The sequence below is a fragment of the Spea bombifrons genome, chromosome 2 (genome assembly GCF_027358695.1).
Source record: "Spea bombifrons isolate aSpeBom1 chromosome 2, aSpeBom1.2.pri, whole genome shotgun sequence".
NCBI lineage: Eukaryota > Metazoa > Chordata > Amphibia > Anura > Pelobatidae > Spea > Spea bombifrons.
The window spans coordinates 1,715,267-1,734,049 of record NC_071088.1 but is presented as its reverse complement, the minus strand read 5'-3'; the positions used below and the strand labels follow the sequence as shown (position 1 = coordinate 1,734,049).

The following is an 18,783-nucleotide window of genomic DNA, read 5'->3' as shown; positions in this document are numbered from 1 at the left end:
GGAGAGCCCAGGCTGCTGCCCAGATCACCTTCACAGAACCATAAATGGATGGAAAAGGGTGGCGCATGGACAGCGCCCTACGATCTGTGCTCTGGGTGCATCGAAAATTCTCTGGCAACAAACTGTACCTCCTACAGGATGGTATGTACATCTCACCTATGGCTCCATGAAAGCGGCTAAGGAGGTAACATTCATGATGATCCTCTCACTATTTAGGACAATCCCACCACTTAATGTAGATTTGGATAAATTATTTAAAAGAAATAATAGAAGGGTTGTGCAATTACAAGAACTGCTGAAAGAAAATGTAGCCAACATTAAAGAAATTACACACAGCGTTCAGAACCCCTGGTGGAGCATACCCTATAATTTATACAAACCCAGGATTAAGAACCGCTTCTGTAATACTTGTGTTCCTGTAATTTGTATTCATTTGCTATTTATTCATCTTTTATTGGTGCTAGAGGAAAGAACTGAAAGAAATCACCAGTCCGAAATGATCAGAGCTAGCAACAATTGCAGGGATATAAAGTATCAGTATGTCGGTTCTTGTAATATTTTTGGGGGGTTGGTACACATTCATTTTTCTACCCTTCTAGCTAACCTTCCTCTTGATCCAAAGAAGGCAAAAACCCTAATTAAGCTACTTGGAATTCTGCCATCAGGGTGAGAAATTCCTTCTTGACTCCAAAAGCCAATCGTATTTCTCAAAAAACTCTAAAATATTTATTCTATTTATAGCCCTGTATGTCATGCCTTTCTAAAAAAAATATCCAAACCCCTTTTGAAGGCATCTAATGTATCTGATAACCACCTCCCTTGGCAGTGAATTCCATACCTTTACTGCCCTCACTGTAAAGAATCCCTTCCTTTGTCGCCGCTCCTCATCTACCACTCCTCTGAGCCAATCACTCCATCGGCTCCCCATACCCTTTAGAATTAAATTCAGACTCCAAACCTACAGAACTCTTAACAACTCTGCACTCCCTATATTTCTACCCTCCTATCCAAATATCCCTCTAACCGCCCTCTCACAACCTACCGACATTACCTCTTCCCACTCCTGCGTCCAGGATTTGGCCCGCCCTGCACCCCTTCCACATTTGCCGCATAACACCACACGGATAATTTTTCACACCATGGTGGAGATTTGTAGCACGTATAGAATGTTCTTAAATGTTGTTTTGATGAACTCACTTTATTTAAACAGTGGGGTCATCTCGCTGCACTGCAGGAACCCTTAGAATAAGTATTATGATTGCATCACCCAGGAGGGGGGACAATTAGTATCCCCATGTCACATTTTCATCTGACTTGTCCAGATTGTAAAGGATGCACTACGCGTTATGTCCGGTTACCCATTGTACCGCGCTGGCAATATGTAAAGAGATAAATTAATATATTGTACCAAGCGACAATACTTTGTAATAAACCTTAATATTTATGCTAAAAAAATTGTTAAACTGTCATTATCACCTACCTGCTTTCGAGTATGACATTTGTCCAAAATACAAATTGAAGCAGGGGCATACCTAGAATATTTGGCACCAGCGGCACCCCCCTCCCTACAAAATATTAACGTTGGCAAGAATATTTATTTCACAAATTTGTAAATTGTATGTCAACTTGAAAAAAAAACTAGAAATCTGAAAAAATAATTAAATTATAAATAAATAAAATTAGTTTAAATAAATACCATTACTGAACAGATATGGTACAGCATAACTCCAATCACTATACACTGAGGCAGACATTGATGTGGTAGGCTTCATCCCCGGAAACAGCCTGCCTGTGCCACCTCTGCCCCTAAACACTCACTCATTCATTCACCAATTTACTCTCCCGCACCCCCTTATCTCTATTACAGTTCTCAGTAGTCCGGAGCCAGCCGAGTATCACTAGGGTCGCACTGACGTTCCTGTGTGAGGAAACTTTTTACCCGCCCATGGGAAGCAGGAACCTGGGCTGGAAAAGAGAGTTTCCCCGCACAACAGGCAGAATGACCAGATTTGTAAAAAATTGTTTCGAAATAGCAAAATGCTACTTGTACTTATTACCCTATAACTTACACAAAAAACGACAAAAAACATCTATCATTTGATTCTTTTTCTAATTTCATTGATAATTGTGAAGGGTCCTGAGGAAGCTGCAGAGCCCCTTTAAGTAAAGCGGTGTACGGAGTACCTGGCAGCATTCTGGATAAGCTTCCATGTTCGCTTTCTTTGTAGGATTTGTCAGGTTTAAAGATGAAGCCTTTGAGCCTTAAGTGGTTAGAAGATATAGAAACACCGAGTGATGTCACAGCTTGGAGATATAGAGGACAGAAAGCCAGCGTCTTTAAAACCAGTGCATGCGCTTGTGGTCAGAAAGCTCTGTGTTTCTATTTCTTGACTTTGCCAGATTCTAAGTAATAGAGATCAAGGAGCCACAACGCACTCTGTGGCTTCCTCAGGAGATCAGATCTCGACATCAAGTCAACCGTACACGGAAAAACAGCCGCATTCACACTGATGCGAGGATGATTATCTCACTGCTGTGCATCACCCTCTTCACAGGTATGTAGGGTTCACCTGCTGAGGTGCCATGGACAATTTTTTATTCAACATATTTATAAATGACCTGGCAGGAGGCGTTGAAAGTCATGTTTCTGTGTTTGCAGATGACACAAAACTAGGTAAAGTTATACAGGGCGAGCGGATATTACTGTGCTGCAGAGGGATCTAGATAGACTGGGGGGCCGGGCACTCAAATGGCGGATGAAATTCAATGTAGATAAATGTAAAGTTATGCACTTTGGGGTACGGAACGCACAAGCAACCTACACCCTAAACGGTAGTGAATTAGGGGTAACGACAAATGAGAAGGATTTGGGAATTGTTATAGACAACAAACTAGGCAACAATGTGCGATGTCAGTCTGCGGTTGCTAAGGCCAGTAAGGTATCGTCGTGTATAAAAAGGGGCATCAAGTCGCGGGATAAAGATATCATTTTGCCTCTGTATAAATCAATGGTAAGGCCGCACCTTGAGTATGCTGTGCAATTTTGGGCACCTGTTCTAAAGAAGGATATCATAGCACTAGAAAGGGTGCAGAGGTGGCCACAAAATTAATAAAAGGAATGGAGCACTATAGTTATGAAGAAAGGTTAACTAATTTAAATCTGTTTAGTTTAGAAAAACGGCGCCTCAGAGGGGATATCATAACATTATATAAATATACGCGGGGCCGATATACATTATATAAATATATGCGGGGCCGATATATATTATATAAAAATATTCGGGGCCAATATAAATTATATAAATATACGCGGGGCCAATATACATTATATAAATATATGCGGGGCGGATATACATTATATAAATATATGCGGGGCGGATATACATTATATAAATATATGCGGGGCGGATATACATTATATAAATATATGCGGGGCCGATATACATTATATAAATATATTCGGGGCCGATATACATTATATAAATATACGCGAGGCCGATATACATTATATAAATATACGCGGGGCCGATATACATTATATAAATATACGCGGGGCCGATATACATTATATAAATATACGCGGGGCCGATATACATTATATAAATATATTCGGGGCCGATATACATTATATAAATATATTCGGGGGGCCGATATACATTATATAAATATATTCGGGGCCGATATACATTATATAAATATACGCGGGGCCGATATACATTATATAAATATATGCGGGGCCGATATACATTATATAAATATATTCGGGGCCGATATATATTATATAAAAATATTCGGGGCCAATATAAATTATATAAATATATTCGGGGCCGATATACATTATATAAATATACGCGGGGCCGATATACATTATATAAATATACGCGGGGCCGATATACATTATATAAATATACGCGGGGCCGATATACATTATATAAATATACGCGGGGCCGATATACATTATATAAATATACGCGGGGCCGATATACATTATATAAATATATTCGGGGCCGATATACATTATATAAATATATTCGGGGGGCCGATATACATTATATAAATATATTCGGGGCCGATATACATTATATAAATATACGCGGGGCCGATATACATTATATAAATATATGCGGGGCCGATATACATTATATAAATATATTCGGGGCCGATATATATTATATAAAAATATTCGGGGCCAATATAAATTATATAAATATATTCGGGGCCGATATACATTATATAAATATACGCGGGGCCGATATACATTATATAAATATACGCGGGGCCGATATACATTATATAAATATACGCGGGGCCGATATACATTATATAAATATACGCGGGGCCGATATACATTATATAAATATACGCGGGGCCGATATACATTATATAAATATATTCGGGGCCGATATACATTATATAAATATATTCGGGGGGCCGATATACATTATATAAATATATTCGGGGCCGATATACATTATATAAATATATGCGGGGCCGATATACATTATATAAATATATTCGGGGCCGATATACATTATATAAATATATTCGGGGCCGATATACATTATATAAATATATGCGGGGCCAATATACATTATATAAATATATGCGGGGCCGATATACATTATATAAATATATACCATTGTGTGGAAATCTGTTCATAAACAGGACTGTGCATAGGACGCGTGGTCAGGCTTTTAGAATGGAAGAAAGGAGATTTAGTCTAAGGCAGAGGAAAGGGTTTTTTACAGTAAGGGCAGTAAGGATGTGGAATTCTCTGCCTGCAGAGGTAGTTTTATCAGAGTCTGTACAGACGTTTAAACTGCAACTGGATGGATACCTGGAAAAACATAATATTCGGGGATATGATCTTTAATTATGGGGAAACAGCTTATTGATCCAAGGAGGAATCTGACGGCCATTTTGGGGTCAAGAAGGAATTTTTTTCCCTGGTTAGTGCAAAATTGGAAAGAGCGAAGCCGGGGCTTTTTTGCCTTCTTTTGGATCAACAGCAACAAATTAACAGATATAGGAAAGGCTGAACTTGATGGACGCAGGACTTTTTTCAGCCTATATAACTATGTAACTATAAGCCCCCCCTCCACTACTGATTGCCGCTCTAGAATTGGAATGTCTCTACAATCTATAACGAATAGGAAGCTAGAACAGGTGATAGAGTCACACAGACTGAATAAATACAGGGTCAATACCATCCAACACCAAACATACAATAATTACATCCCACAAACCTACCACAGGTGTTTGTATCGAGAGGCTTCAACCCTCATATCTGCTCTGACTTAATGATATGTGTCCATCGTTATTGACACTTCTCTCACTGCTATATCACAGCTGGAATCCCTGCTTGCATACAGATGACTTCATTCAGAATATCTTTACCTTTTGACAAATCACAGTTTCCATTATGAGAACAATTTAGCTGCCACCATTAGCAGGTTACCGCACTGAAATGTGTGTGATGGGCTATTCAAAGGATAATATTTGAATCATTTTTAGGCCAGAAAGCGTATAAGTTTCCAGGTCTGCTCTCCGCAGTGATGAGTATCTGGAGTTACTGGGATGAGGGGACGTTGACTGGTCTGGGGGTGACCTGAATGTGGGCAGTTAGTGGGGGGGATTCCGGTGTCGCTGCGGTCAGTTATTCACTATTGTTACCCTCTTTAGGTGCAGCCGCACTCAGCGTCCTGCAGGAGCCTCCATCTCTTGTCCGGCGGGAGGGTCAGACGGCCCTGATGTTCTGTTCCTTAGGAGGGCCGCAGAGAGACTGGGATTCAGTATATTTTTACTGGAGAGTGAATTCCACCGCAATCCATCCCAGCTCCAGAGTGACCATCACCTCCGGCCCCCGCTCCCTGTCCAGCTCTCTCCGCATCACCTCGGTCACAGCCAGGGACAGCGGGTTGTATGAGTGTGAGATACGGACGATGCAAAATCACTTACATGAGATCGGTACAGGGAACGGAACCCGTCTCCTGGTGAAAGGTAAGATATTTATTCTGTTTATAGGAAAGTGTGGGGTGCAGACAGAAACTTCGATCTGCACAGGAAGTGGGACACGTCTTCCTGTAACGGGTAATTTAACGAGTATATTTAGTTAATGAGTCAGAGTTTTATATTACATTATGTTTGGGTTTTTTATAAAACAAACGGAATCTTAATTCACCTTCATTTTTATGACATAAGGTAAATTAAAATGACATCATCAATAAGCTTAATTAAAATTTCAATTGTATTTTAAACGTGTGTTTATAATGAAAGAACAAGCGTAGAGGGAACGCACAGCAATGAAATGACTCAGCAATAGGTGGCGGCGTTAAGAACATCCAACAAATCAAAACATTTCATAGGTTTTAGACAAATGTTTTGTAATGCTAAAAATCACAAGAGGGGGCGGTACACATGTAATATAAACACGCATGATCCTTTAAAGGGTTTAATTATAATATGACGCCTGCCTCTTTCCATGTGTAAATACCGGTTAACCCCGTTGTTAGCTGGTGATATGGGTTGCGGTCTCTGTATAGTCGGTGATTAGATATAACGGTTTGACTTCTCGTGTTTAATTCATTTATTTCTAGCGTTCCCGGTAATAACCCTGATGATGGATAAAGAGAAGCAGCTCCTGATCTGTGAGGCTCAGAGGTTTTACCCCCCGGAGCTGAACATTTCCTGGAGTTTCTCCAACATGGAAAATCAGACGCAGGACACTCTGGTGGAGAACGCGGACGGCACCTACACCAAGAGCTCCACGGTGGGGATAGCAGATATAATGCGGGAGCGAGAGGTGACCTGCAGCCTGCAGCACATCTCACTGACCGCTCCGCTCAATGACACCCTGTATGTGTCCGGTGAGTCCGGGGAAGAGTTAATAAAAGTGAAACCCGTGAATTAGAGACTTGGTGGGATCATAGAAATGTCTGAGATTTAATAATCCTTGTTGGCTGGATGACAGAGCTGCTCCCAGGTGCAGAGCCTCCTCTCCTTCTGTACCAGTATGTGTCAGCGTGTGTTAATGTCATTTTAAATGATCTGTTACATGTTGTCATTGTGCCCTATTGTAACAGCGCTATGTAATCTGCTTGCGGATATAGAGTACAGCTGACCAAACAATTAATGATATATTAGACTGCAAGCTTTGCAGACCATATTATTGACATTCTGGTGTCTTCCTAGTTGTTTCTTTTGAAAGTTCTTGTTAAAGCCCAGACTTCAGTGGGTTTGAATTCCATTTATTTGAATTGTAATGCTCTATAAGGCTAGCGGTACACACGTTTTTGGGGTCTTGGTGCACATTTTATTGTAAAATCCCTGTATAACGATCAGGGACGGCTGGTACTTTCCGGCCTGAGGGGAAGGTAACACCTAATCGCCCCATCAGCTTCTTCACCACTCCAGTAACTCAAATAAGAACTAGCCCACCTATATATACTCGCTAAAACCTATACACACACATTTACATAAACTTCCACCAACACACACATACACTCGTGCTCACACACACATTCATGCTAACACACTTTTACATACAGTCTCACTTCATCACCTCCTTACCTTACCCACAACCACTCACTACATGACCCACTGCCTTGTAGCCTCGTCTGGCCGGTTCAAAATTGTTCACAAAGGGTAGGTCAAACCACCCCTTGTGAGGACTTTTGGAACAGCCCTGCTGGCAATTGCCCCCCCCCCCCGAGATGCTACTGCAATCCGGCCCAGCTCCAGCGTGACCATCATTTTATTCTGTTTATAGGAAAGTTTTGGGTGCAGACAGAAACCCCGATCTACACAGAGAGAGGGACACGTCTTCCTGTCACGGGTAACGAGTCAATCACAACATTTTTATTATTGCCCATTTTTTTTGTCCCTTTTTTTGAAATATGTATTTTTAAAGTAGCTCAAACTCTGTTTTATGAGTCAGTGTTTTATATTACATTGTGTTTTTCTGGTGCAAAAATCTTTTTTGAAACAATGTTAATTCACCTTAACGGCAATGTAATGACGCAGCAATAGGAGGCGGCGTTAAGAACATCTAAATAATAAAAAAAAAAATTTAGATTTTAGACATGTTTTTTGATGCTAAAAATCACAAGGGGGGACGGTACACATGTAATGTGAATGCGCATTATCCTTTAAAGGGTTACGATATCATCATGTTTATGCATATTTTTCAACTCCAAGCTGTATAAACTTGAATGCTTATTGGGTTTAAGCATATCAGGTGGTGTGTATTTCCCTTGCCATTCCATGGGGCACCGAGGAGAAGTATCTGTCCCTCAGGAATGGCAGGGACCTCTGCCTTTCTCAGGAAGGAAGCGTGGGACTAAGCTCCGTATTTTATTTTCTGGGATCCCGGCGGGGTACTGTCTGTGTAAGCTCGTTCACCTGTTACCCAGGCGGGTAAGCAAGTGTTACGCGGCAGCCCTCTACATGGGGAGCATAGCTCTATATGCCACTATGACTTCCAGATATGCCTTTTAACCCCCTATATGCCACTTTGACCTGAATGTGGGCAGTTAGTGGGGGATTCCGGTGTCGCTGCGTTCAGTTATTCACTATTGTTACCCTCTTTAGGTGCAGCCGCACTCAGGGTCCTGCAGGACCCTCCATCTCTTGACCTGCAGGAGGGTCAGACGGCCCTGATGTCCTGTACCTTAGGAGGGCCGCAGAGAGACTGGGATTCAGTATATTTTTACTGGAAAGTGAATTCCACTGGAATCCATCCCAGCTCCAGAGTGACCATCACCTCCGGCCCCCGCTCCCTGTCCAGCTCTCTCCGCATCTCCTCGGTCACAGCCAGGGACAGCGGGCTGTATGAGTGTGAAATACGGACGATGCAAAATCACTTACATGAGATCGGTACAGGGAACGGAACCCGACTCCTGGTGAAAGGTAAGATATTTATTCTGTTTATAGGAAAGTGTGGGGTGCAGACAGAAACTTCGATCTGCACAGGAAGTGGGACACGTCTTCCTGTAACGGGTAATTTAACGAGTATATTTAGTTAATGAGTCAGAGTTTTATATTGCATTATGTTTGGGTTTTTTATAAAACAAACGGAATCTTAATTCACCTTCATTTATATGACATAAGGTAAATTAAAATGACATCATCAATAAGCTTAATTAAAATTTCAATTGTATTTCCACCGGGGCTTCTATAAATGAGCACCGGAAGGTCATGTGATGCCAGCGCTCCGTCATAGAAGTCCCAGAGGAAGAGCCGTCAGCAGCAGATGCCGTCTGCACGCATCGCACAGACCTCCACCGGCTGCCAGAGAGGAGGATCCGGGTCCCCTACAGCTCTGCGGGGGATCTGGACCTTAGTCTTATAGTCAGACCTCTATTTGAGGTCTGATTAGAAGACTGGCTTGAATTTAAGACGAGGGATATTTTTCGGAGCATTTGCTCTGAAAAAGCCTCGTCTTATAATCCAGCAAATATGATATAAATCTACATTTGGTCAACGGGTACATCACTTATTACACGTTCCGAATAGAAACCTTGAGGTCAACCACAGAGATTCTCTCACAAAGAGATTTCATGGCTTCGATAGACCTCCAAGATGCTTACTTCCAAGACGCAAATGACTTTCCTTCCTATGGAGAAGTATTTCAAAATCCACCATCGCATCAGGATTCTTACTCTGCAGAGAAAGTCTACGATCAGGAACTTGATGTCCCTCCTGGGCCTAATGACCTTGGCCCAGGCTGCAGTTTCATTGACACATATAACACCCCTACAAGCTTTAATCGTGGATCACTGGAATGGTTCAAAGGTGACTCTAAAAAAGGAAGTCCGCGTTAGCCCTCTACTAATCTCGTCCTTCACTTGGTAGATGAAAGAAGACAACCTTCTGAAAGGACAAAGATTTCTCCCAGGGGACATCCAAGAGGACTGGAGGCCCTGTCTCAGGCACGAGATTTCAAGGACCCATCTGTCATCCTAACCTGGTTCATCTAAAACTTATGGCATGGATTCTGAAGGGGAGATCCTGCAATCCAAGGGCCTGTCCTTGGCAGTCATAGAAACCCTGATTTCCATCAGAAAGGTTTCTACTTCCGCTAAATATCACAGGATTTGGAGGACCTTACTCTCTTGGTCCACATGCCCTCACCTTCTGACATTCACTCCATTCTCAATTTCATGCAACTTGAGTTTGATGGTGGCCTCCAACCAACAACCTTGGAAGTACAAATAGCTGCACTCAGCAACTTCCTAGATTTTCGTCTGGCTGAACATCCCTGGATGAAGAGGTTTTGTAAGGGAATCTGCAGACTACAGCCATGTCATCATCCTATGATTCCCCCGTGGGTCCTTAATCTGGTATTAGAGCAGATGACAACTTCCCACTTTGAACCCCTTGAAGAAATTTCTCTCTGACTACTCAACCTTAAAGCTGCCACTTGTGAGTAACTTCCACACCTTCACTAAGCATTACCGGTTCACCCTCACGGCTGTTAAAGATGCTAAGTTTAGCCGCAGGTTTCTTCAACAAGGGATGTTCCCATCGATTTCTTGCTAATTCTCCTTTGAGGTGGCACACATTTCCCCCCCCTCCACATATATTGTTTTGTTTGTATTTCTGCTCTGAATAAGTGTTTCTAACTTGGAATATGGGGGAGGTTCCAATTTTTTTTGTAAATAGAAGTCCCTGCCATCCTAAGAAAATTCCTTAAAGTAATTCTATTTTGTGTAATGAGGGAGGGTGTGAACACCCTATGTCAGTCAAGGTGTGCATAATTATTAGGAAGCTTCATTTTCTCCAGCAAAACATGCAGAAAAAAAGAGATTTAGCTTACCACTGAACAACACACATAAGTTGAAACGTCAAACTGGGCCAAGAAATATCTGAAGACAAATTTTTCAAAGGTCTTATGGACTGATAAGATGAGAGTGACCTGATGGATAGGCCCGTGGCTGGATCAGTAACGGGCACAGAGCTCCACTTCCATTCAGACACCAGGGGTGCTGGTATTATCAAAGATGGGCTTGTTGGGCCTTTTCGGGTTCAAGATGGACTCAAAATCAACTTCCAAACCAACTGCCAGTTTTTAGAAGACACTTTCTTTAAGCAGTGGTACAGGACCATGGTTTTTATGCAGGACAAGGCTCCATCATAACCTCACTTTTACTTTCTTAAATATTCAGGATTCTCCAGGTCCGGATGGCTTATCCAACGTGTATTACCGGAGGTTTCCGCACATACTGGCCCCGCGGCTTTGTGCTCTCTTCTCCACTTTTATGACGGCGGGTCCATTACCTGAAGAAATGTCCGAGGCATATGTGGTCAACATCCCTAAACCTGGGAAATCCGCCGCAGAGTGTGCTAATTATAGGCCCATCTCCTTGCTTAATACGTACACTAAGCTATACTCCAAACTATTGGCTAATCGCCTGAATGCCCTGCTCCCGGCTCTGATCAAAAATGACCAGGTCGGCTTCATTCTAGGACGACAACCATCTGATAATACCAGGAGACTGATTAACATTACCTCGGTCTCCCAGAAAACAACTTCTCCGTGCCTCCTACTCTCTCTCGACGCTGAAAAGGCGTTCGATCGTTTGCACTGGGGCTACCTGTTGTCGGTGTTACGAGCTTTTGGTTTCCCGGAAGCTTTTGTTGCGGCTGTTGCCATACTTTACCACCAACCTACGGCTCGTGTCTACACCTCCGGGTTCCTCTCCAAACCGTTCCTCATTTCCAATGGCACCAGGCAAGGGTGCCCACTCTCCCCTCTCCTTTTCGCTCTGGCCGTGGAACCGTTGGCTATTGCGATTCGTGCTGATCCCAACATCCATGGATTCACTATGCGCTCTGTTGAAATGAAACTCTGCTTATACGCGGATGATGTCCTTTTGACCCTTACGGAGCCTCTGATTACGTTGCCAAATCTGTCCCGTCTCCTGGAACTCTTTGGACGTCTCTCCTATTACAAGGTGAACTGGTCTAAGACACAAGCCCTCAGCATCGGCTATCAGGAGTCTATGATTGCGAACTTGTCTTTGTCCTTCAACTATTCCTGGAGATCTGACTATATCACATACCTGGGGATTCGACTTACCAAGACTCCGGCCAGTCTGTTTCGTGCCAACTTTCTACCATTGTGGAATTCGATCAGCGAAGATTTTAACAGGTGGTCTAAGATGGAAATTTCGTGGCTGGGTCGCATTGTCTCCTTTAAAATGAACTCGCTTCCAAAGTTACTATATCTGTTCCGCACGATCCCCATTATGCTACCGGTGGCCTTTTTTCGACATATGCAATCGAGACTGTCCAAGTTCATCTGGCTCAACAAGCGACCCAGGCTTCAACTGGGGGTTGTCCAACGCTCTAAGCTACTTGGAGGTCTGGGGGTCCCTGACATCAATAAATATCACTTGGCTGCAAACCTGGCTCAGTCTCTTCTGCTCTTTTCGCCTTGTGACAAGGTGGCGTGGGTGGACCAAGAGTCTTCGTATGCTTCTCCGTTTTCGCTCAGCGACATCCTTTGGCTCCCCAGGGTCCTTCGGCCTATGTTGTCGGACTTATTGGACACAACTTTGCTGTCTCTACGAATATGGGATGCTCACCGTCTTCAACTGGGCTTTTCCCCTGGACTCCATAGTTCGGCACCGTTGTCGTCACTGAAGCCTCTGCTGCCGCACGTTTCCTTGGAGGAGTGGATTCGTGGGGGTATCACCTCCATCTCCCACCTTCTCTCCCGAGGTCAGATGCAGTCTTTTCAATCTTTACAGTCTCTTTACTCGCTGCCTCGTCAGGACTTCTTTAAATATCTGCAACTTTGCAATGTTCTTCGTAAGCATTTGGGTCATTCTGCCTTTCCCTCTACCTCCTCGTCGATTCCTACACTTTGCCAGAGGGCGCCTGCTGTTCCGAAAGCCATCTCCCTCTGTTATGCGGCTCTGCTGGGTCATAGGTCTGAGACCAAGCTTATGTATATGTTACAATGGGAAAAGGAAATTGGTCGTTCCTATGATGTTGCTGTGTGGTATGACGCCCTTGCCAACTTTCAGGGTGTCTCCCGGAATGCCACTCATTTTGAAACTAATCGTAAGGTTTTGTTTCGATGATACTATGTCCCGGCTACACTGGCTAAAGTGTACTCTTCTACGTCACCGCTTTGTTGGAGACATTGTGGTGTAGTAGGCACTATGTTACACATATGGTGGGAATGTCCTGTCATTCGGTCGTTTTGGCAACATGTTTTTCATCTCCTTACTCGCTTGCTGCACATTCCCGTTGATATGGAAGTAGAGGTGGCTTTATTAGACATGTTTCCACCCTCGTTAGATACACCTTGCAGGAAACTTTTGGCGCATGTATTATTGGCAGCTAAGATCTGCGCTCGTAAATGGAAAAATTCCTCCCCTCCCACGATCCAGGAGGTTCTCTACTCCCTCACTACCACATGTATTTACGAACAGATGGCACACACGGCCTCTAACTCCCTACATCTCTTTCAGTCTACCTGGGAGAATTGGGATGATTATTATAGGCACACGTTCACCCCTGCGCCTGGAGGTTTCATTCTTGGGACCATGCGTACTCCCTGGTACACGAAAGCGGTTACTGACTCGTGAGGGCACTGTTATTAGATATATCCCCCCCCCTATCCTTTCTTTTCTTCTTCTTCTTCTTTGCCACTGTGCTTTATTTGGGTTGACATATGTTATACAATTGTTAAAAATTCTGAGATTTCTTTGGCAGCTTAGGGGCAGCTCTCACATATCTGACACTCCGCCTCTGCCTGTATTTGGTGCCTGTTGGTCATGATGTTCTGTGGACTCTTAGACTGTTTATACACGTGTCTTTGTCATATGGCATTGTGTTGTTTCTTTGACCATACTAATCTCAATAAAAATGTTATGTTCAAAAAAAAAATAAAAAAATATTCAGGATTAAGGTTTGTTAACATTTTTGATTGACTGAGAGAACTGTAGTTGTTCAATAATAAAATAAATCCTCAAAAATAAAACTTGCCTGGTGATATGGGTTACGGTCTATGTACAGTCAGTGATTCCTGATTAGATATAACGGTTTGACTTCTCGTGTTTAATTCATTTATTTCTAGCGTTCCCGGTAATAACCCTGATGATGGATAAAGAGAAGCAGCTCCTGATCTGTGAGGCTCAGAGGTTTTACCCCCCGGAGCTGAACATTTCCTGGAGTTTCTCCAACACGAAAAATCAGACGCAGGACACTCTGGTGGAGAACGCGGACGGCACCTACACCAAGAGGTCCACGGTGGGGATAGCAGATATAATGCGGGAGCGAGAGGTGACCTGCAGCCTGCAGCACATCTCACTGACCGCTCCGCTCAATGAGACCCTGTACGTGTCCGGTGAGTCCGGAGAAGAGTTAATAAAAGTGAAACCCATGAATTAGCCACTTGGTAGGCTCATAGAAATGTCTGTAATCCGGAAAACAAGGATTATTCAATCTCAGAGCTGCTCCCAGGTGCAGAGCCTCCTCTCCTTCTGTACCAGTATGTGTCAGCGTGTGTTAATGTCATTTTAAATGATCTGTTACATGTTGTCATTGTGCCCTATTGTAACAGCGCTATGTAATCTGCTTGCAGATATAGAGTACAGCTGACCAAACAATTAATGATATATTAGACTGCAAGCTTTGCAGACCATATTATTGACATTCTTCCTTGTTGTTTGTTATTAAAGTTCTTGTTAACACACACACTGACCAACACAGTTTCACACTCGTGCTCACACACTTACACATTCATGGTAACACACTTTTACATACAGTCTCCCTCTCTTCCTCACCTCCTTACCTTACCCACAGCTGCAGCTTTTACCGCAAGGACATAAAACCTCCCACTACATGACCCGCTGCATTGTAGCCTCCTCTGGCCGGTTCTGACTTTTGAAACAGCCCCCTGCTGATGCTAATAAACACAATAAGTGAAACCAAAACCTCTGATGTAAACCCCTAATGCAGGGGGGTTCAACTTTTTTCTGCAGTGGACCACATCATTGGAAATGTATGTGTGCTGGACTGCACTCATTTTTCAATTACATAAATTATACAGCACGACTCCTATCAATTTTATAATGAGCTAGGCACAGACAGTGGTGAATCACAACTCTCATTACTATATAGTGAGCCAGAAATTCACAATGGTACACCACAACGCCCAGCAGTATATACTGAGCCAGACATTGATGGTGGTACAGCACAACTCCCAGCAGTATATACTGAGCCAGACATTGATGGTGGTACAGCACAACTTCCATTATTTTATACTTTTATATCACTCTGGCGTTCTGCCACACTCTCTTAATGTCTCCATACCTTCTCTGTCAACCATTTCAGTATACTCCTTTCCTGCAGCTTCGCTTCTTCTCTTGGTTTTCTCTTTTCTCCTGCCTATCCCTTCCTTCGCTCACTTCTCCGTGAACAAGGCATCTTGGAGCACTTCCAAAAAAGGGTAGATCATCCAGGTACACCCACTTCCCTCATGGCTCTGCCCTTTTGGGGAAGGGGCTCGAGTAAAGCATTCAGATTTGCGGAGAAAGAGAGATGCAGAAACACTTGATTTATTATTTTGGTCTCTTGGAAAACTTCTGCAAAAAAGCGTAGCCATGGGGATAGTCCTTTTGTGGAAGTGTTCCAAGATGCCTGGTTCAGAGAATAGTATAGAAGAAGCAGATCTTCTTGAAAAGAGACAGGAACATGGAAGCGGTTGATTTAGAAGGTAATGTGGAATAGCCATTGGCCCCCATGCTGCGCCTAATGCACTTGTGCTCTGTTTATTCTGAATAATAACCCCGTCCGCTGTTCCTGTAGCCCACGGGTCGTCTCTGTATCAGCAGCTGTTTCCAGTGAGAATTTTGCTGACTCTGATCCTCGTACTGAGTCCGTGTATCTGCAACCTCTACATTCACTGCGCCATGTAACGGTAAGTGCCTCTGATAGAATGGTCTTAAAATGAATTAATTGCTGCCCCCTCTCTGCAGGTCAGTTGCTGACTTAACCTCCCCAACAGATCCTGCTTTCATCTTCCTTGTAACCCTGCAGATTACGCCCAGCCTGGCATCACTGGATCTCTTACCTTTCTGCCCCTCTCCTGTGGCAGATCCTTTCTGTAATGTGCGGCAGCGAGCTGGATGCACTGTGCGAGTGTAAGAGTGTATTGTACGGCTCTTGTGTATCCAGCAGGTGGCGCACAAACATGATTTGATCTGGCCTTAAAATGTCAGGGACACTTTTCTTCCCCAGTCTGGCCCAGTTTTAGACAATGTGCTGCCTCCATACCCTCCAGAGACACTGAGACCCAGTATCTCCAAAACAATTACCCTGATTGTGAAAGGAAAAGCACAAGTTACAGCGGTTATAATAACTAAAGATCTGCTGAAAGCTGTGATGGTGACGTATGCCCTTTATTGTGCCATCACTGCTCTTAACCTGTTACCCCGGTGTCATTTGGTTATATCGCGTATCCACTAGTATTACTAACAACCACCTTTATCTGCATTAACAGGAGGACACGATATCCAATGTCGGGAGCGCTTCACACGGAAAACCTTCCATAACAGCCCCTCTTATCAATAAACATTTCCTAAATGCTTCCTCTCCCTGCCTTGTCTCACACCTCTTTTTCATATCTTTTGATGTAAAATATTCGTATTTCACAAATAGCACATGGTGCTTGACAGCTGCACATCATAAATTAAATACTTTTTTGGTAAATTTATTATAGAGGACATAGCAAAAAATATGCTGGAATGGTTTCAATGTGACACAAATAAAGATGTATTGGACTGTCTTTTTTTAATTCTAAACAAACAAAAAATAAATGTGAGAGAAGTAAAATGTTCAAAGAGCTGGGTGTTTAGCTTGGGGGAAAAAACATAGAACTTGCAGGAGGGAAAAAATAACCAGCAAAATATGAAAATATAAAAACAGTATGGATTTTTTTTTACATATTACACATCAGCATTGGTTGTGTTAATTCATTATGTATTTTATTTTGCTGCTTTTACTCACACAAATGTCCAACTTGCAAATTTAACCCCTTCAATCCCAGGGTTTTTTGGTACCTCAAGTCCCGGTATGTCGGTTCAGCGATGATTCTCTTTTCCTGTGAATAGTGCACCCATCATGTAAACTATATATTGTTTTTTCAAGGAGAAATAGAGCATTCGTTTGATACCATAGTTGGATGATTAGCTGAAAATTTTGAATGAGAAATTTAGTAAAAACTAGAGAAAATTCGAAAAAAAACACCTAATTTTTTAAAAATTTTCCCTCTGAATCCTCACAAAATTAGGTAAAGTGATGGAAAATCCCCTCCAAGTTTATCAGTTCAGGTGTCCTGATTTCAGAAATACCTAATTTATATAGATTTTCCAGACTTTCCCAGCACCAGAGAGCATACTATAAGGTGTACAATTTTGTATAATTTTTATGCCTATGGCTTAACGGGTTTGGGGGTTGTGAACGGGGGCAGGAGGGTAATACTGGGTAGATGTTGTGCTAGGGCAATGGGATGTAAGGCTTTTTTTTAAAATATCTTTTTTATATATTTTTTTTAATTCTTTTATTTTGTTTTTGTATTTTTTTTAAAAAATGGTTAGAGGTCCTCTTAGGGACCTCCTGAACATGTTATTAATGTCAATGTCATAATGACATCACTTAGCTCACTTTATTGTTTTTTTTATTATTTATATTATTTTAATGATTTTTTTTTTTAAATGACTAACCGTTTTTTTTTCTGTTTCTATTTTCAGCATGGGAGGAGGGTAAGAAACATGGTTTCTCACTCTCCTCCCCGCAACCCCCCTGCGCCAATCACACTGTGATCTCTATGCAAGTCCCCACAGACTTGCATAGAGATCGCAGCATCTGTGCCTCATTGGAGGACAGGATATCCCCTGCAGTGACGCAACCCAGAAGGGAATCCCCGATCGCCTGATTGGCATTTAAAAATGTAACAGCTGTTACATCAGATCGGACAGCAGAAAGCTGGTTTCTGCTGTCGGGGGGGTAGTCCTAATCTCCTGTGCAGCGGGAGGGATGCGTCCCTGCCGCTGCAAGAAGGGCAGGACGTACCGGTACGTCCATAGGGGATTCCTGGGATGCGTTTTTTGGACGTACCGGTACATCCATAGGGGACTGAAGAGGTTAATAAAGAAACAATTCACTTTAACATTCACAATAAATACAGAAGCAATTCATAAGCAGGCGACTTACATATCCATTAACCTGCCGGTTGTGTGTAACTTTAAATGATCTGGGGATGGGGAGCGCGGGGTGATATCGCTCTCACACGGTTAGTTAAGGGGATAGTGGATTGTTAAATTGACAGTGTTGGTAAACAAATTGTATTAATTAAAATTTAGTGTTTAACTTTCATTATGGTTTTAATTTTGGTGTTAAATAAAAGCTAAGTTTCAATTAAATAGAATTTGGACGTGCCTTTATCAATCAATTTTCAGAACTAGAGGGTCACCTCCTCAGGTATAGCCTTCATATTTACTTGGTCATTTTTCAATTAGAAAGTTAAATGTTTCTGACAGACTCAGTAAAGATGAATGCATATTAAAGTATTTTGTGAGTAACCCAGACCCTCGCTTAATATGTATTCTCCAAGGCTCAGTCAAGGACCCCTACTAGCTTGACACTACCTCCCTTGACAAAGTAATTTCACTCTTTTGCTTTCAGTACCACCTCCTATGCCGATGACATGCAGACCTAACTTTCTTCCTTCTTTCATTGTGCCTTGCCTTCTTGTTACTTGTTTGCTTT

General features: G+C 42.5%; 1 protein-coding gene across 1 annotated transcript in view; it reads left to right on the top strand.

The window, feature by feature from the left end:
- The window catches only part of LOC128473015 (signal-regulatory protein gamma-like), a 65,305-nt gene extending 48,657 nt beyond the window's left edge, over positions 1–16,648 (top strand). The window contains exons 5-9 of the mRNA XM_053455040.1: positions 6,597–6,866; positions 7,769–7,834; positions 14,090–14,359; positions 15,823–15,934; positions 16,517–16,648. Of these exons, the coding sequence (XP_053311015.1) occupies positions 6,597–6,866; positions 7,769–7,834; positions 14,090–14,359; positions 15,823–15,932 (716 nt within the window). The 3' untranslated portion in view covers positions 15,933–15,934; positions 16,517–16,648. The remainder of the gene's footprint in view (positions 1–6,596; positions 6,867–7,768; positions 7,835–14,089; positions 14,360–15,822; positions 15,935–16,516) is intronic.
- Positions 16,649–18,783: the final 2,135 nt, after the last annotated feature.